The 20,681-nt window shown below is 37.4% G+C and overlaps 1 protein-coding gene across 4 annotated transcripts in view; it reads left to right on the top strand.

Moving 5' to 3' along the window:
• LOC145536439 (plastin-3-like) overlaps positions 1-17,979 on the top strand; it is a 37,789-nt gene extending 19,810 nt beyond the window's left edge. For 3 of the 4 annotated variants that reach the window (XM_081565818.1, XM_081565817.1, XM_081565819.1), the window contains 8 exons: positions 7,259-7,354; positions 10,961-11,156; positions 12,730-12,808; positions 13,536-13,650; positions 13,838-13,971; positions 14,814-14,937; positions 15,160-15,284; positions 16,748-17,979. In XM_081565818.1, the coding sequence (XP_081421944.1) occupies positions 7,259-7,354; positions 10,961-11,156; positions 12,730-12,808; positions 13,536-13,650; positions 13,838-13,971; positions 14,814-14,937; positions 15,160-15,284; positions 16,748-16,880 (1,002 nt within the window). In that variant the 3' untranslated portion in view covers positions 16,881-17,979. Of the gene's footprint in view, positions 1-6,959; positions 6,987-7,258; positions 7,355-10,960; positions 11,157-12,729; positions 12,809-13,535; positions 13,651-13,837; positions 13,972-14,813; positions 14,938-15,159; positions 15,285-16,747 lie in introns of all 4 variants that reach the window. The other variant, XM_081565815.1, reaches the window with a different exon arrangement.
• Positions 17,980-20,681: the final 2,702 nt, after the last annotated feature.

Genomic DNA, 20,681 nt, shown 5'->3' on the forward strand with positions numbered 1-20,681 from the left:
CAGTCAAGGGACTCTCAAGAGTCTTCTCCAACACCACAGTTTAAAAGCATCAATTCTTCTGCACTCAGCTTTCTTTATAGTCCAACTCTCACATCCATACATGACCACTGGAAAAACCATAGCCTTGACTAGACGGACCTTTGTTGACAAAGCGATGTCTCTGCTTTATAATATGCTGTCTAGGTTGGTCATAACTTTCTTTCCAAGGAGTAAGCGTCTTTTAATTTCATGGCTGCAATCACCATCTGCCATGATTTTGGAGCCCAGAAAAATAAAGTCAGCCACTGTTTCCACTGTTTCCCCATCTATTTCCCATGAAGTGATGGAACCAGATGCCATGATCTTAGTTTTCTGAATGTTGGGCTTTAAGCCAACTTTTTCGCTCTCCTCTTTCACTTTCATCAAGAGGATCTTTAGTTTTTCGCTTTCTGCCATAAGGGTGGTATCATCTGCATATCTGAAGTTATTGATATTTCTCCCAGCAATCTTGATTCCAGCTTGTGCTTCCTCCAGCCCATCGTTTCTCATGATGTACTCTGCATATAAGTTAAATAAGCAGGGTGACAATATACAGCCTTAACCGTTTAGTTAAATACTTGACAGGGACATAATAACATGGAGACTTCAGGTCAGCTTAAAGGAGGGAAAATCCTATGAGTTTATCACCCAACCTTGTTGCCTCTAGGCCCTGATGGTAGATTTCAGTAGAGAGACTGAGCCAAGTAAGAGCACCAGCACTAAGTCTAGCTTTCATTTTGTGGAAAGGGGTTTAAATATTACAGTGCTAACATTTTCTATTCTGCCTACTGTTCAACATGCTGTACGAAAAGATCGGCAGTCATGACTTCTGTTCCTAACTGCCTTTCCCAGGCCTCAGTGGATCTGTGTTAGTAAAGGCCTAGAGAGAAAGGGCCTCAGGATTCCCCATTCCCTTTCTTATTTGGCTCCTCTTCTGTCATGTGCTCCCTCCTTCAGGCATTCAGTTCTTGGGGGTAGTTATATACTCTTATGTATGTTTGTATTTCTTACCTCAACCCTGCCCCTATTTTTTAAATTTAAATATATTTTTTAAAATGTTACAATGTTATATTTGTTTCTGCCATACCACAACGCAAATCAGCCATACATTCCCCTCCCTCTCTGGCCTCCTACCCCTCTCCCCATCTCATCCCTCCAGATCATCACAGAGCACCAGACTGGGCTCCCTGTGCTACACTGCAACTTCTCACCAGCTATCCATCTTACACTCCATAGTGTGTGTGTGTGTGTGTGTGTGTGTGTGTGTGTGTGTGTGTGTGTGTATATATATATATATAGATGCTACTCTCTCCATTCGTCCCACTCTTTCCCTCCCCCACTGTGTCCACAAGTCCATTCTCTGTATCTATGTCTCCATTCCTTCCCTGTAAATAGGTTCATCAGTGTCATTTTTCTAGATTCCATATATATGTATTAATCTACTATATTTGTTTCTCTCTTTCTGACTGACTTCACTCTCTTTAACAGGCTCTAGGTTCATCCATCTCACTAGAACTGACTCAAATTCGTTCTTTTTTATGGCTGAGTAATATTCCATGGTGTATATATACCACATCTTCTTTATCCATTCATCTGTTGATGAACATGTAGGTTGCTCCCATGTCATGGCTGTTGTAAATACTGCTGCTATGAATGTTCGGCTTCCCTCGTAGCTCAGTCGGTAGAGTCTGACTGCAATGCAGGAGACCTAGGTTCAGTCACTGGGTTGGGAAGATCCCCTGGAGAAGGAAATGGCAACCCACTCCAGTATTCTTGTCTGGAGAATCCCATGGATAGAGGAGCCTGGCAGGATACCGTCTATGCAGTCGCAAGAGTCAGACACGACTGAGTGACTAAGCACACGTGAATATTGGGGTACATGGATCCTTTTCAGGGTATATGCCCAGTAGTGAGGTTGCTGGGTCATATGGTATTTATTCCTGGTTTTTTAAGGAATCTCCATACTGTTCTCCATAATGGCTGTATCAGTTTACATTCCACCAACAGTATAGGAGGGTTTGCTTTTCTTTACATCCTTTCCAGCATTTATTGTTTGTAGAATTTTTGATGATGGCTATTCTGAATGGTGTGAGGTGATAGCTCATTGTAGTTTTGATTTGAATTTCTCTAAGGATTAATGATGTTGAGCATCTTTTCATGTGTTTCTTGGCCATCTGTATGTCTTCTTTGGAGAAATGTCTGTTTAGGTCTTTTGCCCATTTTTTGAATGCGCTGTTTGTTTTCCTAATATTGAGCTATATGAGCTACTTATATATTCTGGAGATTAATCCTTTGTCAGTTGTTTCATTTGCAATTATTTTCTCCCTTTCTGAGGGTTATCTTTTAATCGTGTTTATTGTTTCCTTTGCTGTGCAAAAGCTTTTAAGTTTAATTAGGTCTATTAGGTTTTTTTTTGTTTTTATTTTCATTACTCTAGGAGGTGGGTCACAGAGGATCTTGCTGTGATTTATATCAAGGAGCATGCTGCCTATGTTTTCTTCTAAGCTTTATAGTTTCTGACCTGATATTTAAGTCTTTAATCCATTTTGAGTTTATTTTTGTGTATGGTGTTAGGAAGTGTTCTAGTTTCATTCTTTTGTAGCTGTCCTGTTTCCCCAGCACTACCTATTGAAGAGGCTGTCTTTTCTCCGTTGTATATTGTTGCCTCTTTTGTCAAAGATAAGGTACCCATAGGTGTGTGTAAGCTTATCTCTGGACTTTCTATCTTGTTCCATTGGTCTATGTTTCTGTTTTTGTGCCAGTACCATACTGTCTTGATGACTGTAGATCTGTAGTATAGTCTGAAGTCAGGAATGTTGATTCCTGCAGCTCTGATTTTCTTTGTCAAGATTGCTTTGGCTTTTCAGGGTCTTTTGTGTTTCCATTAAAGTTGTAACTTATTTTGAAAAAAAAAAGTTGCAACTTATTTTGGTTCTATTTCTGTGAAAAATATTATTGGTAGTTTGATAGGGATTACATTGAATCTGTAGATTGCTTTGAGTAGTATAGTCATTTTCACAATATTTCTCCCAATCCAAGAACATGGTATATTTCTCCATCTGTTTGTGTCATATTTGATTTGTTTCATCAGTGTCTCACAGTTTTCTGCATACAGGTCTTTTGTCCCTTTAGGTAGGTTTATTCCTAGGTATTTTATTCTTTTTGTTGCAATGGTGAATGGAATTGTTTCCTTAACATCCCTTTCTGATTTGTCATTGTTAGTGTATAGGAATGCAAGGGATTTCTCTGTATTAATTTTATATCCTACAACTATACCATATTCATTGATTAATTCTGGTAATTTTCTGGTGGAATCTTTATGGTTTTCTATGTTATCATGTCATCTGCAAATAGAGTTTTACTTCTTGTTTTCCAATCTGGATTCCTTTTGTTTCTTTTTCTTTCTTCTCTGATTGCCATGGCTAGGACTTCCAAATCTAGATTGAATAATAGTGGCAAGAGTGGGCACCATTGTCTTGTTCCTAATCTTAGAAGAAATGCTTTCAGTTTTTCGCTATTGAGAATAATGCTTGCTGTGGGTTTGTCGTATATGGCCTTTATTATGTTGAGGTAGGTTCCTTCTGTGCCTACTTTTTGGAGTGTTTTTATCATGAATGGGTATTATATTTTGTCAAAAGCTTTCTCTGCATCTATTTATATGATTGTATGACTTTTATCTTTCAGTTTATTGATATGGTCAATCACATTGATTGATTTGCATATGTTGAAGAATCCTTGCATCCCTGGGATAAATCACCCTTGCTTATGGTGTATGATCCATTAATGTGCTGTTGGATTCTGGTTGCTAAAATTTTGTTGAGGATTTTTGCATCTATATTCATCAATGATATTAGCCTGTAATTTTCTTTTTTGGTGGTATCTTTGTCTGGTTTTGCTCTCAAGGTGATGGTGGCCTCATAGAATGAGTTTGGGAGTTCTCCTTCCTCTGCAATTTTCTGGAAGAATTTGAGCATGATAGGTGTTAGCTCTTCTTTAAACTTTTGGTAGAATTCACCTGTGAAGCCATCTGGCCCTGGGCCTTTGTTTGCTGAAAGATTTTTAAATCACAGTTTCAATGTTGGTGCTTGTGATTGGTCCGTTTGTGATTTCTAATTCTTCCTGTTTCAGTTTTGGAAGGTTGTACTTTTCTAAGAACTTATCCATTTCCAGGTTGTTCATTTTATTGGCATATGGTTGCTCACAGTAGTCTTTTATGATCCTTTGTATTTCTGCGTTCTGTAGTAACTTCTTTTTTGTTTCTAGTTTTATTGATTTGAGTCTTCTCCCTTTTTTCCTTGACGAGTCTGGCTAGTGGGTTGTCAATTTTATATTCTCAAAGAACCAGCTTTTAGTTTTATTGATCTTTGCTATTGTTTCCTTCATGTATTTTTCATTTATATCTTTACAATTTCTGTCCTTCTACTAACTTCAGGGGTTTTTTTTTTTTGTTCTTCTTTTTCTATTTGCTTTGGCATAAAGTCTGGTTGTTTATGATGTTTTTCTCATTTCTTGAGGTAGGCTCGTATTGCTATAAACTTCCCTCTTTTGCTGCGTCCCATAGGTTTTGGGTTGTCATGTTTTCATTGTCATTTATTTCTAGGTATTTTTAATTTCCTTTTTGATGCCTTCAGTACCTGTTGGTTATTTAGAAGCAGGTTGTTTAGCTTCCATGTGTTTGTGTTTTTTTTTTTTTTTTCCTGTAATTCATATCTAGTCTCATAGCATTGTGGTTCAGAGAAAATGCTTGATACAATTTCAGTTTTCTTAAATTTCCTGATGATTGTGATTGAAGATGTGATCTGTCCTGGAGAGTGTTCCGTGTACACTTGAGAAAAAAGTGTATTCTGCTGTTTTGGAAAGGGAATCTTATTTTTAAATGAATATTGTAAAAAATTCTCCTTTGATATTTTTTTAAAAAAATATTCTGCTTTTAATAGTTTTAAAAAGCAGAGGATTTCTGGGTAATGTGAAAAGGAAGTTCCAATTTATGTTCACATTCAAATTTTCACCTAAAGCCCCTTTTTGGGGTAGTAAGTTACAGACTCTTTGGGGTTTACTCTTCACCTGTCTTTCTCAAGTGCATAGGGAGAAGGCACATACAAATTATTTCTGCACCCTTAGTAGATAGTTGTAAGTGAAAGCACTTTCACAACTGTAATGCCCTACTCCTTAGGAGATAACCTCTGTGCCACTAATGTAAGATCTGGGTTTGCGTTCCATGAATTTCTCTGCAGTGGCTTTCACTCTCACCTGATTCTCCCCATTCTTAGAATAATTTCTGACAAGTGTATCAAACGTACATAGTTGGCTCATTGAAGATACAGCTTTCTAGGCCTCTCCCAGAGCTCTGTACTTAGCAGGTCAGAGCTTACATCTGGCCATCTCCATATTCAGCAACTTCCCTGGGGGATTAGGGTGTACACAATCCATAGGAGTTACCATGAGAAACATTCCTTTATAATCTGTTTGGACTGTCAAGGCCCAGTAATAGAAAACTACCAAAGCTGGGAAGGTGATCTTCAGATGTAACATTGATCTCAGGTGGCCTCGGCCTATAGCAGCTTGAGGCAGGGATTCTGTTCCCAGCCAGAGATTGAGGTCAGGCTACAGCCGTGAGAGAACTGAATCTTAGCCACTAGACCACGAGGGACCAGTGGGACCAAGGCCCTGGCCCATCAGCTGTGTAGAAATGAATTTCCACATAGAGACTGAGACAAGTAAAACAAGTGTTTATTAGGAGGAAAACGTATATGTGAATAGACTCACATGGGTGGGCTCAGAGAGACAGTTGCACCCTCGTGGTGGTTGAAGTCACTTTCATGGAGCATTTCTTCTGGGTTTCCCTTTGCCAGTCATCTTGCTTTGTCTGGTTCTGAGTCCGTGTTTGGTTTATCTCAGGATCCTCCCATGTGTGCATGTGTATCTCTTAGCCAAGATGGATTCTAGTGAAGAGGCCTATGGGTAGGTTGACATCACTTACTATGAGCTTGAGACAGGAGATACATGGGTCCAGACTGAAGAGTTTCTCCCCTGTGGACAGAAATTCTATAATAGAAGAAACTCCATAAAAACTGGATGATGGAGGAGGCTGGGCCTTGCCCAGATAAGAAATAAAAGACCATATATTCCTCATTCTTGAAGTCAAGGATACCTTTCTGACTACACAGGCACAGGAAGGCTCAATGGAGGTCAAAAGGAAGGGGGCAACACCTCAATTTCTGGCTGGGAACCAAAGCCCTGCTTCAAGGCACTGTGGACTGAGGCTACCCAAAATCACCGTGATGCTACCTCTTCTATCTCTTATCTGGACAGGGCCCAGCCTGCTCCATCATCCAGCTTTTATGGAGTTTCTGCTATTACTATTATGGAGTTTCTGTCCACAGGGAGAAACTTCAGCCTGGGGCCCATGTATGTCCTGCCTCAACATGATAAAGAAACTTCACTCCAGTTCCTGTCCTCTGGTATTCCAGAGAGGCAGAATTGTACTTGACATGTGTGTTGGAGACCCTCATTAAATGTTTACACTAATATAGTGGTTTTCAGGTTTTGTTCTGTGTAGCATCCACACAGCCTGAATTCACCCAGCCCACATCCCATATGAGCAATACCATTTTGTTTTAGGTATTGGTATTCCAAGTAAAAGTGTTCCAGTGTTGAAAGAGGTCAAGGGCTTAAAACAAAGAGAAGCTCATTTGGTTAAATATATTCAGATGATTAAGGGTTTACTGTTATTTCACCACCTCAAGTAGAAATCATTTAAAAATTTTTGTCATTTCAATTTATAATTTAATGCATTGTTAACACAACTAATCTCTTCTCCATAGGTTATGGTATATACATATTATGCTTTGTAATGATATAACCTGTTTATTTTCTCTTTCCCTATGCTTCCTGGATTTCTCCTATCCTACTTGTTTCTCGTGCTTGTTTTATCTGTCAAGCTTATTGACTTCAGTAACTCAGTGAAGGTACAGAACTAGTTATATGTTTTCTAGCATTATTATATTGATGATTTCAATAAATTGTAAAGTCATGACAAAATCCAGTTCATCCATATTCAAGGCAGACATAAGGCCAGATAGGTGGACTTTTCTGGGAAAAGGAACTGTTAAATAAGAAGATAGAGATTTGTGTCACATTCTTACAAAATCCAATGCAAATATCCTTCCACACATGGGACAATAGGATACATTCATTCTTTGTAAATGTGATCTCACTGACATTTGCAATTCATTTTTAGGATTCCAAAGCCTATTTTCATCTTCTCAATCAAATCGCACCAAAAGGACAAAAGGAAGGTGAACCACGGATAGATATTAACATGTCGGGTTTCAATGTAAGTATAGATGTTCTTGTGAATTCTACAAGCTTACAAAATTGTCAATTTCTTATAGATAACAAGAATGCTTATAATTGCATGTTGTGATGTTGGCAGTTTTAAGTATTATCTTAAATTTTATTACTGTAGATGTAATTTATAGACAGAAAGACCAGCTTTGATTTATATTAATAGTTTATTGGTGAGTTCTGTAGTTATGGTGTTGTTGGTTTTTATGGATGGCATAAAATATTCAGAGTAAGTGTGGGGAAATAAGCACTAGAGGCTAACCTTTTCTGAGTGTTTGGATTATAATCACAATGATAGATTTAATGAAAACATATTCTTATGTTGAGAGTAATGTGAATGTGTTTACAAACTCCTGATCTCTCAAATCCAATTTGGTGAATTACTGTCACAGACCATGTTCCCTTGTTACATCACTTATTTGCTCAATGACCTTGGACGAGTTCCTTTGTTCATACATGAAGTAACAAGTTGGCCTAGACTATTGAGTCTCAACTTTCTAGGATCCTGTTGTTCTTTGTATTCATTAGATATGGAATGGATTCTACTGATTTTTAAAAAATGCACATTTCTAGCATATTTCATATCCACTTCAGGATTGAGTGGATTACACTTGCTAAACATTTTATGCAGCCCTTATCAGAACTGAATTTGTCACTGACTTGTAGTACTTACATTTCTGTCTGTTTTTAAATCTGAAATTCTTCAGTTCAGGTCCCTCTTGGCACAAATGAGGGGCCCTCCTGTGCATGAAGGAAGCTATCTGGGATGGCTAGCCAGGTGATCTTATGCCTGGGTAGATAACACCAGTGTACTGATTCTGATTATGATACAGCTCTTCTCTAGTCACTTCTCCCTGGTTGATCTTAAAGCACTCCCTTCGCTGTCTCTGTCCTCCTCAGAATCCTTTAAGGATTCCCCGTTGACTTAAGAGTTCAATCTGAAATGTTCTGCTGTGCACGTGAAGCCCTGCTACACCATCTTGCTCCATTTCTTCTAGCCAGGGCAATTTCCTACTGCTCTGTCCACACATTCATTTTACTGTTGAGCCTTTCATCATGCTTTTCCTTTGTTTTTCAGTGTCCTTTATCTTTGTCAGTCTTATACCTTCTTTAGGGATATGTATCTCCATCATAACATCCAGTTTCCTCATGATCCTTTGTGATTCCTCTCTGCCTCCATACTCCACCATCCCAGGCAACCACTGATTTGCTTTCTTTCAATGTAGTTTGAATTTTTGAGAATTTTATGGAATCATATAATAGGTGCCCTTTTTTTAATCAAGCTTCTTTCAGCGTTATTATTTTGAGATTCATCTGTGTTGTTACATAAATCAGAAATTCATTCCTTTTTATTGCTGAATAATATTTCAGTGAATGGATATGCTATAATTTGTTATCCATTCACCCCAATGAACATTTGGATTGTTTCAAGTTTGAGGCTATTACAAATACAGCTGCTCTGAACATTCATATACAAGTCTTTGTGTGAGTTTATGCATTCATTTATCTTTGGTAAATACCTAGGAGTAGAATGGCTGGGTAATGGTATATGTGCGTTTAACTTTTCTAAGCAGCCGCCAAGTTGTTTTCCAAAATGGTTGTACCATTGCACATTGCTACCAGTAGCACATGAAAGTTCCAGTTCATCCACATGCTCACTGACACTTTAATGTGGTTAGTTTAAACATTAAGAATTTTGGCAGTGGTAGAGGTGTCTCATTGTGATTTTAATTTGCATTTCCCTAATGGCTAATGATGTTGAACATCTTTCCATGTAGTTATTTGCTGTCTATACATCTTTGTTTAAACACTTTACCCATTTTAATTGCATTGTTTGTTTTCTTATCAAGTTTTGAGTGTTTTATATATTTTGGATATAAGTCCTTGATTGGATATGTGATTTGCAGATACTTAGTCCCAGTGGTTTTCCAAGAACAGGCATTGTTTAATTTGAACAAAGTCAGATTTAGTCATTTTTTTTCTTTGACAAATCATGCTTTTGATGTTGTATCTAAGAAATTTTAGCCTAACACAAGGTCACAAACATTTCTTATGTCTCCTCTTAGAGGGTTTATAGTTGGGGTTTTATATCTAGTTTTTTATTTATAGTTTTGGGTTTATACATTTACATGTGTGTGTGTATTGAAGGTTAATTTTGAATATGATGTGAGGTATGGGCTGAAGTTCTTTTTGGCATATATATATATATTTATTTGATTGTCTTTTGTTTCATTATTCTGTATCTTAATTTTTTAAAATTGTTGCTATTTCAACGTTTCCTTCTACTCCAATATCATCAATGCTTTTTGTTTAAGAATGCCGAGATGATAAAAAATATGAGATTTAAAAATAAAGATAGTAAATAGCATGAACCAGAAGTATTAAAGTAACAGAAAATAGAATAGGCTCTATGAGATGAACTCACTAGGCTCATGGAGAATCCCAAAGGCTGAATCCCAGTCAACTGCTCATCTGCTGGTGGTTACTGATTGCTCTGCAATGGTAACAGTGAAGGGTAACACAGTAAATACCCATTCTTCTGGAGACCTAGATGATCGAGGCCCCTCACTGGAGATGAAAAAAGTAAAGATAGCATCACCCATTAAAGACAGAGTTAAGACTCAAATTATAGAATCTGAACTGTGTTGGTTTGTAAGTAACATTCCTCAAATTTCCTTTATCTCTTATTTCCCCCTTATTATAAAAATCCCTTCTTACCTGACACTCTTTTCCAGAAGACATACATTTACCCTGGGGCATACTGGGGTGGCCACATCTATAGTAACTGCCAAGAGAAGTCTAGAGGGGGCAGATCACTGGAAACGAATAATCCAAAAGCAATTGTTCCTCCTGCAGCTCCAGTTTTTTTTTACTTTTATTGTTGGGAGGTGGGGATGGTGAGCACTTGGGAAACTATCTTTAATTTGGTATGAAATTATCAGATCTGTAACTTATACTCCTCACCAAACTGTATGTTAGTCAAGAAATCAGCATGCATCTTTCCAAAAGGAAAGAAGTTGGGGTTGAGGGGGTGGGGGGGACAAAACAGAGAAGAAGTTAGGAGTCCTAGGAATTAGCTGAAAGTAAGTATTTTACACAGAAATAGACAACTTTGCTTCCTGGATGGAAAAGTAAAATCAAAAAATAGTTTAAGAGAAAGATGATAATTTGAAATATGTAATTTAAACCTCAAAATTATTGGAGCCTGGTATCCTTGATTATTATTGTAAAAAATTTCTTCATAATTCCTTCATCTTTTTCAGCCTTACACCCTCTTTAGGGCCTAAATTTAAAATCTGAACAAGTTTCACTTTTTTTCTTAATGAATTTTGGCATGAGAGAAGTAATTTCAGTTGAGTGAAATGTATCCTGTCCTTAGATTCGTGATCTGGTGCCATCTAGGGTATTTTCAAGGTACTGCATATCCAGCACAGGCAACTTTTTTTTTTTTTTTTTGCATTCAAAACAGTAATATAAGTACCATGTGTTGGCTAAGAAAAAATAGAATTGTATACCCAGCTTATCATTGTAGGGCAAAGTTTCTATATTTTTAGTATGGCCTTTTTTTAAAAAAAGTCTTATTTTACTTCAACAGGAAACAGATGATTTGAAGAGGGCTGAGAGTATGCTTCAACAAGCAGACAAATTAGGTTGCAGAAAGTTTGTTACCCCAGCTGATGTTGTCAGTGGGAACCCCAAACTGAACTTAGCCTTTGTGGCTAACCTGTTTAATAAATACCCAGCACTCACTAAGCCAGAGAACCAAGATATTGATTGGACTCTATTAGAAGGTAATAGAGTATACAGGTTTAGTATACAGGTTTCTTAAATTATATTTGGGGCTACACAGTAGAAATACATAGGCCACGATGATTTCATAATCTTGATTTAATAAGTTTCCTTATCTACTTTCCTTTAGCAACTGTCTACTATAAGTAGTCCCAAGGGCTGAGTAAAAAGTGGCAACTGATAGAAAGGGATGATACAAGGGAACTTTTATTTTAATTTACTTATTTTTGGCTGCTCTGGGTCTTTGTTGCTGCGTGTCGGCTTTCTCTAGTTGCTGCACCCGGGGGCTACTCTTTGTTTTGGTGCTCAGCCTTCTCATTGGGGTGGCTTCTCTTGTTGAGGAGCGTAGGTTCAGTAGTTGGGCTTCGTTGCCCCATGGCATAGGGGATCTTCCTGAACCAGGGATCGAACCTGTGTCCCCTGCTTTGGCAGGAGGACTTTTATCCACTGTACCACCAAGGAAGTCTGGGAACTTTTAAAGTAAGCTAGCCTAGGATCACTTAGTATAAGGCCACTTAGTAAACCAATGTTTTATTTTAATATTTTGTATTTAGGTCACTTATTTTTAAACCTCCCTCCAAAAAAATGCACGTGTGCATAAAATTTGACCTATGTAAATCTGCAGTATTTGATTCATTCTTGCATAGTCAGACTAACTGAAACTGCTCTCATTTCCTTTCACCTTTAACCTACTCAAAAAATAATAATAATGCATGTAAATATTCATTTAATTTGGGAAAGGCAGAGTATACCTTTGCCAGATTATATATGCATGAAGTATAGTACTTAAAAATTAACAAATGTAATTAGTAGCTCATTGCATATCCACTAGCATTATTATGAAATCAGATGGTAAAGAATCTGCCTGCAGTGCAGGAGACCTGGGATCAATCCCTGGGTTGGGAAGATCCCCTGGAGAAGGGAATGGCTGCCCACTCCAGTGTTCTTGCCTAAGAAATCCGTGGACAGAGGATTCTGGAAGGCTACAGTCCATGGGATCACAAAGAGCTGGACACAACTTAGCGACTAATACTTCAAACTCTCAATTAGCAGCTCATTGCATATATACTAGGATTACTGTAAAATCTTTAAATTTTATGCTTTTGAAGTTTCAAATAATTTGTTGCTCTAATATAGGCACGTAAAAAAAAGTACATATATGTAACTTAGTATCAGTATTTTTAAATGGGTAGAGAGAAGATGTAAATTAATGTGAGTATAGAGGTTTGTATGACCATGGTAAATTTTTCTAATAAAAACTAAACCAATAATATCAGTTACTTTAGAAGTATGGGGATTTGGGGAGATACTGGAGAAGGATGAGATAGGGAAGAGAGTATAAAAAGTTCATATACCTCTTAGCTGGTTATAATAAGGTTATATTTTTACTTTTAAAAGAAAGTCATCCAATTTAAAAAACAAGAGAGTATGTATTTAGAGAGACTGCTTAGAGATTCATATTGGAGAAAACCTTTAGATCTGAAAAAAAAATAATCATCTAATTGTGGGTTGATGTTATATGCACATATGCAAGGTGTTTAATGATTATATAAACACTGTGAATATTTTTAATAGGAGAAACTCGCGAAGAAAGAACCTTTCGTAACTGGATGAACTCTCTTGGTGTTAATCCCCATGTAAACCATCTCTATGCGTAAGCCTTCCAATGCTCTTGTAAAGTTTTGAACATCATGAATGGATGCTGCATAAATAATTATAGCTCTAAACCTTTTCTAAATGTTAGTTTGTAGCCATTACTTTATTGGAAAATGTGGTGACTTCCGTTATCATTTCCCAAATACACAAAAGCCCAGATTATTTCTTTACATGGTCATTAAGTGAAAAAATGTATAAATATCTTTCTAACACCCTAGGGAACAGAGACTTTATATTTTGAAACGGAGACCAGAGAGCACATTAAGTAGACCATCCATGATGCCTTGAGGTCTTTGTGTTCACTGTTCTCTCAGCCTGGAATGTTCTTTTCCACATCAAATGCTTTATTCCCTTGCTATATTCAAGCCGCTGATTCAGATCCTAACCACCACCTACCACTGCCTAACTCCTAACCTCTTTCTTTTTGTTTTTCATAGCAATTAAATACATTCCCCTAACCCATTTATCCATATACTTGTTTATTCTCTTTCTTTCTCTGACTCTAAAGGCCTGGAATTTTTCTCCTATGAGCCCAGCTTCTAGAACAGTTCTTTGCAAACAATAAGCTCTCAATAACTATTTTTAAGTGAATTGGATGGTGTTAGCTCCATTTTTAGCACAGATTAATAAAATACATGAGTCTTTTGACAGTGTAGTGTCCTTGTTTTTAAGGAAACAGGCTCTGCTCTCTGAAAACACTGATCAAACTCTTTTTAAATCATCAGTGACCTGCAAGATGCCCTGGTAATCTTACAGCTATATGAACGAATTAAAGTTCCTGTTGACTGGAGTAAGGTGAATAAACCTCCATACCCGAAACTTGGAGCCAACATGAAAAAGGTAGCTAATTAAGTTGCTGCACATATTTGTTACGGACTGTTTTTATTCTCAATTTGTTTCTTTTGTTTGGGAAACTCTTTGACTCTGAGCTTCTTGAGGACAGAAACTGTGTCTTACTTTGTGCGCACCTGCATATAAAGATTAAACAAGTGAAAATCTTTAATCATTTGCTTTTGTTTGTTTGCAGCTAGAAAACTGCAACTATGCTGTTGAATTAGGGAAGCATCCTGCCAAATTCTCCCTGGTTGGCATTGGAGGGCAAGACCTGAATGATGGAAATCAAACCCTGACTTTAGCTTTGGTCTGGCAGCTGATGAGAAGGTATAGTATACAATTTTAACTGCTCAAGTTCACTATCATACAGGTCTGTGATCTAGTCTTTACTATTTCTAAGGAAACGTATCAATGACTACACCTTTGAAATTTTTATGTTTAGACTCCGAAGTAAGTTTAAGTAATGAGTATATGTTGGATGGTCAATGGGAAATGCCTTCTCGATAGTGAGGCAACAGAATTGTGAATATTTCCCTTTTTTATAATCTGCCTGACACAGACCTGAGCCTCATTTAGAGTTGGTGAATAAAAACAGCAAAAATTATGAACATGTATACATTTGAGAAAGAAGATCTCTTAACTGTAATGCTAAAAAGCAATTCATTATAACTGGGTACCAGCCAAAGCACAGCTTACTTTAAGTCGTTACCAGGGGTTGGCCTAGTACACAGTGAGCCTGCAGTAAGTAGACTGGTGGACTTACTCAGTAGAGCGCTGAAAATCTTCCCACCAGCAGTGCAAAAGGCAGCTCAATGGCAAGCCACTACTGCCTGAAATTTTTTTTTTCATATAGTGTGAATGTCTTCTCGTGAAATCTTTCCTTTAATCTCTCAAACCTAAGGAAAAGAAATGAAAGATAAAGCATTCTAATAATTGTATTTTTTTTCTAATAAACTAGGACAGAAACTGTTCTGCTGCTTTTTTAAAATTAATTTCTATTGGTGTTTAGTTGCTTTACAATGTTGTGTTAGTTTCTGCTATACAGCAAAGTGAATCAGCTATATGTTTAAATATATCCCGTCTTTTTCAGCACAGAGCATTGAGTCGAGTTCCCTATCCTATGCAGTAGCTTCTCATTAGTTACCTATTTCTTCTGCTGCTTCATTTAGATATACCCTCAATGTCCTGGAAGATCTCGGTGATGGTCAGAAAGCTAATGACGACATCATTGTAAGCTGGGTGAACAGAACATTGAATGAAGCTGGAAAATCAACCTCCATTCAGAGTTTTAAGGTAAGAATTCCATGTTTGACTATTAAACGTTATGTTTGCTATAAAAAGTATCTATAGTTTGGAAAGCTAGCCTTTGGATTCTTTGTGAGTGAGATCATTGTGGGGCTAACGACATGATTCTTTTCTAATTCACTAGACTTTGTTTTTGACAGCGTTATATAAGTGATCATGCATTAATTTGTACACATGGAAATTCTCAAATGTATTGTCCTTTTACTCTAGGATAAGACGATCAGCTCTAGTTTGGCAGTTGTGGATTTAATTGACGCCATCCAGCCAGGCTGCATAAACTATGACCTTGTTAAGAGTGGCACTCTGACAGAAGATGACAAGCACAATAATGCCAAGTAAGGGATGCTGCCTAATATCCTCATAAGGGCATAGACATTGTAGGCAGGCAGATCTGCATTATCATTCAGGTTCTGCCACTCAAGAATGGTGTCAGCTGGGGGAAGCATCTTCTAGCCTCAGATTCCTCATCCATAAAATGGGAGCAATAATACTTACCTTGGAGATTTTGAAATGAGTAAAATACGTTAAGAGCCTAACATTGCTGCACCTGACCTAATAGGTAGGTGCTCAGTCAGCCATTGGTTTGTAGGTTATAGAAATAATGTATGTGTTAAAGCAACTTAGCTGCAAACTTAGAACAGAAGAAAAATGGGCTAAGGATAACCATGCCTTTGATAGGGTTTTCTTTTGTTGCACTCTTTTCAAACGTTTTTAAAACTTACTGTGCATAGCCCACCTTACTACATACACTGAGTTTATCTTGGTCCCTTAAGTGGGCAGGATGCTAAACCCTCAGCTGAAACCGTGCCTTGAAAGTTCCCTGCATTTTGACAACATGCAGAAGGTCCTTCCCACCTGCCTCTTCCCTTCTTCTCCAAAGATCTAGACTGTGATCTGGTTTCATGGGCAACCCATGAAAGCTCTCCTAGTATACACTGAAAATCAGCTCCCAACAGGGCTTCACAAGATAGCTAAGAAGCATTACTGTAAAACTTCATTTTGGCATCACATACTGCATCACATCATTTCTTCCCTCCTTGAAAAAAATATTTGCAGCATAATATGATAAAGATTTATAGAGAACTCCTCAAAGTTCTTTTTCCAGAAACTTGATCATATTTAAAGATTCCTGTTATAGAACACCTAGAAATGCCTTGTGTATTAATTGAGGGGTGCTCCTGCAAATTTCCTCGGCTGGACATGTCAGTTCTTAACTCCTTTCCTTTTTCTACCCTTTTCATTCCTTGCTTCAGCCACACTGGCATGTACCATACAGACTGTCTCTCCTCCCTTGGATATTTCGAAGTATTCACTGCATCTATGAAATTGTATTTTGCATCTGGCACAGTTTTCCATTCTGTGTCTCTAAGATCTCGTGATAGCCACTGTTATCTTATTACATGCTCAATGAGAATATCAATATCTGAGTAATTATATATACATATTTTCAACATCTGGGTATATATACATATATGTATATACACACACACACACATATTCTAGAAAAGTGTTTTTTCATATCAGTGCTCCTAAATTGTTCTCATTTTACATTGTAGAAAAGGAGTGAATAAATATCATCAGCCCCAAATAGTAGAGCTTAAAAATCTGGTATCACTTATGAGTGACCTCAAAAAATAAAAGAGAAGACAATGAAAAATAAAGTCATTCTGATCTGAACTCTCACTGTAGAAGTTTTGCATCCTAGACAGTTGAGTATATAAGAGGAAATAGATGCCTCATGTCAGTGCCCATGACTGACCAGAATTGCACTTCAATTTTTGTTTCCTCCAAAAAATAGGTACGCAGTGTCGATGGCTAGAAGACTTGGAACCAGGGTGTACGCTCTCCCAGAAGACCTTGTGGAAGTAAAGCCCAAGATGGTCATGACTGTGTTTGCATGCTTGATGGGCAGGGGTATGAAGAGAGTGTAAAATAACCAATTTGAATAAAAAACAACCTTGCTCCCAGGTGCATGATTAGCAGTACAGCAATTTCTGGCCGAAGTGCTCATGGCTTAAGAAACTATTGGTTATTGAAAGGACTTTTTAGTTTTCACAAGACTAAGCTCATCATGGGAGCCCTCAGGTGAAAGAGTTTTAGTAGCAACAACTCCTCTTTCCCATAGTCAAGGTGGATTTGTCAGGCCCACCTGAAATGTGCCCGTAGTCAAATCATTTACTCGCTCCTCATAGATCGCTGCCCTTGACATTTTCCATTGCTGTACGTATTTCTATGTATCTGTTTTCCTCTTAGAATGTCCACCTCGTGGGACTTGCTTAGATGATTGAATATGAATATTATTGATATTAGGCAATAATTTGCTTTCCATCCAGTATGCTAGTTCTTATTCAAGAACTGTGGTCAGAGGGTATTTGTATATGAGTATCCTTTGCTTATCTTTCTAGTACTGAAAATTGACAGAAGTAACTGGCTGTGCAGAATGTAATAGAAGCTTTTCATATTCTTTTATTCTTAAAATCAGTATCTTTTTACAGTATTCTGTCTACATGATCCTTTTTTGTACATTTAAGAATATTTTGATTACGTTAAATAAGACTGCTGATTTTGCTACTTTTTTAAGGGGTCTTCAAGTAAGTAAAAAACATAGAGGGAAATGTACCTTGAATTTCCATCTTCCCTCCCACACTAAAGCTGTAAACACTTGACATATTTTGTCCTGAAACATTGGTTCAATATATGCTTATTTGTTTTAAAACATGTACCATCAAACTCTCTCTTTAGATTTAAAATGCTGTTGAATATGACACTTTTGAGGAGAGAGTGGGCTCAGAATTTAGGAAGGATATGGTAGGCCAAGTATGCTAAGTGTATATTAAATTTTCTAATTTTACACCTAAGATAAGGAGATGTGGTCACTAAAAAATAAACATATATGTAGGACTTAATGTACTCTAATGTACTCTTGCTTTGTCAAGCTGTTTGCTATAGTTTTTAAGATCATAATGTTACTCTAACTCTAATGTAATCTGGTAGCGATTATTAGTTCAAATAAAGGCATTTACATAATTAGTCTCTTCGTGCCTCTGTCCCTTCTTAGTATGCCTATAATGTTTGCCAGTTTTTTTTCTCCAATATTCTAACTCATTTTCTGGTGTACTTTATAATATGATGTTTGTTAAATTTATGCTTTTGGAGCTGAATTACACAGATGGACAGATTAAGGTTATAATCCTCAATGAGGTAAGATGGTTTTCTCCAACTTACCAAAATTTCTTAGTCCATTTTCTCCCTTTTTCTTTCTTTTCATGTCATTCAATCTTTTCAGTGTTCAGTAATGACACGATATGTGTTTGCATGCGTGCTAAGTCACTTCAGTCTTGTTGGACTCTTTGTGACCCTATGGACTGTATCCCGCCAGGCTCCTCTGTCCACGGGATTCTCCAGGCAAGAATACTGGAGTGGGTTGTCATTCCCTTCTCCAGGGGATCTTTCCAACACAGGGCTAGAACCTGCATCTCCTGCAACTCCTGCATTGCAGGCGATTCTTTACTGCTGAGCCACCAGGGACGCCTGTTCTATGGTATACAGAAGGTCAAAACAATGGGGATCCAAACAACCAGGGAGGAGAGGTGGCTTATGACAGGTTTTCTTAGCCTCATCACTATTGACATTTTGGGCTGGATAATTCTTTGTTGGAGGTGGGAGGGAGCTGTCCTGTGCATTATTGCAGAGCATTTAGCTGTGTCCCTGGCCTCTATCCACTAGATGTCAGTAGCATACCCCCAGTGTGTAGACCAAATATGTCTCCAGAACCAGTCAAATGTTCCAAGGTGGGGGCAAAATCATCTCTAGTTGACAAAATGTTGTTTATGGTACCGTTTTAACGTTTTGTGTGAATCAGTAATATGAAATGCAATCCTTTAAGGAACTACATGGTGATACTATAAAATAGTTTTTATTTATAGCCTAAGAATAAGAAAGACCTTTCTTAATATGATATAAACCCCAGAGCTATAAAAGAAAGATAAATGTGACAATTCTACTTTTGCAATAAATGAGTAAGCAAAGTCACAATATAGATGACTGAGAAAAAATGTTTGGTCCCATTGTCTTAGTCCATTCAGGCTGCTGTAACAAAGTATCATAGACTGCGTGATTTATAAATACCAAATTTATTTCTCACAGTTAGGCAGTCTGGAAGTCCCAGATCAAGGCACTGGAAGGTTTGCTGTGTGGTGAGAGCACACCTCCTAGTTCACAGATGGCTGTCTTTTAGCTGTAACCTCACATTGTGATAGGGACAAGGAGCTCTGGAGTCTCTTTAATAAGGGCACTAACCCCACTCATGACTTCACCTTTATAACTTAATGTCCCACCTCCTAATACCGTCACACTGGGAGATTGTGTTTCAACATGCAAATTTTGGAGGAGCCTGAAACATTTAGTCTATAGTACCCGTATGATGGATTTTCTTAATATAAGGATAAAAGACCAGTCTCTGCAAATATATACCAGGGTAACTGATAAGACAGGACAGTTATCCCTTATGACCTGTCTTCTACTTTGTATTTCCCATGCTTATCTACATATGTTTCCTTCCAGGTACAAAAGTTCTCTGTAAGTAATGCCTTGAAGTGGCTTTGAAGCAAGATATTAATAAAAAAGACTTATTCCATCTTGCCCTTTATTCAAAACAGGAGCTAGTTTCTTGGGTGGTTCACTGTACAGAGCCCACCATCTGTAGGAATGCACCTTTGGTTACTTAAGTGTTCACATGAGACAGTTGGCCTGAACACACCATTCTTCTTTCCTCCAAATAAAGGGCTAAAATCACTAATATATTAAGAAATCTAACAAATCTGTAAAAGAGAAAGTTCCATTAGAAAAATGGGCAAAGGAGATCAATATCCAATTCAAAGCCTATAATTAAACAAAGAACATTAAAAGGGAATGCTGATTCTCAAAAAGTAACGAGGGTTATGTAGTTTCAACCAACAAAGAGCTGCCTTTTTTAGTAGACTTTATTTTTAGAGCAATTTTAGGTTCACAGCAAAATTGAGTAAAATGTACAAAGATTTTCCACATACCTCCAGCCCACACACATGCGTGAGCCTCCCTCACTAACAACATCCCCCACCAGAGTGGTACATTTGTTATAGTTGATGAACCTACATGGACACATCCATAATCACCTAAAGTCCATAGTTTACCTTGGATATTCTGTGGATTTTGACAAACGTGTAATGACATGAATCTACCTTTATAGTATAATATATAGGATTTTCACTGCCCTAGAATCTTCTGTTCTCTGCCTTGCCATCCCTCCCTATTCCCTAACCCCTGGAAACCACTGATCTTTTTACGATCTCCATAGTTTTGCCTTTTCCAGAATGTCAGAATCATACAGTATAGCCTTTTCAGATTGTTTTCTTTCACTGAGTAATAGGCATTTAATAGAACTGCCTTTTTTATGAACTGCCTGCCATTGATTTTTTTAAACAGTAATTGATAAATTATTTGATGCTAATGAAGGTATGAGCATACAGGCATTCTCTGACACCACAGATGGAAGAGTGATCAGTTTATAGCTTGTTGAAGGCAAGTTGGTAATTACAGAGAAACCAAAAACTAGCATATCCTTCAACTCTGTGCAGCCAGCAAGTACAGCAGTGTGCCATGATACATCTTGTAATATAATAAAGGGTTGGTGAGATAAATATGGTCCATCTACACAATGCAATAGTTATGTAGTTGTTAAAAAGATGGCTGTG

This window comes from Giraffa tippelskirchi, chromosome X (genome assembly GCF_054371585.1).
Source record: "Giraffa tippelskirchi isolate mGirTip1 chromosome X, T2T-mGirTip1v1.2.pri, whole genome shotgun sequence".
Taxonomy (NCBI): domain Eukaryota; kingdom Metazoa; phylum Chordata; class Mammalia; order Artiodactyla; family Giraffidae; genus Giraffa; species Giraffa tippelskirchi.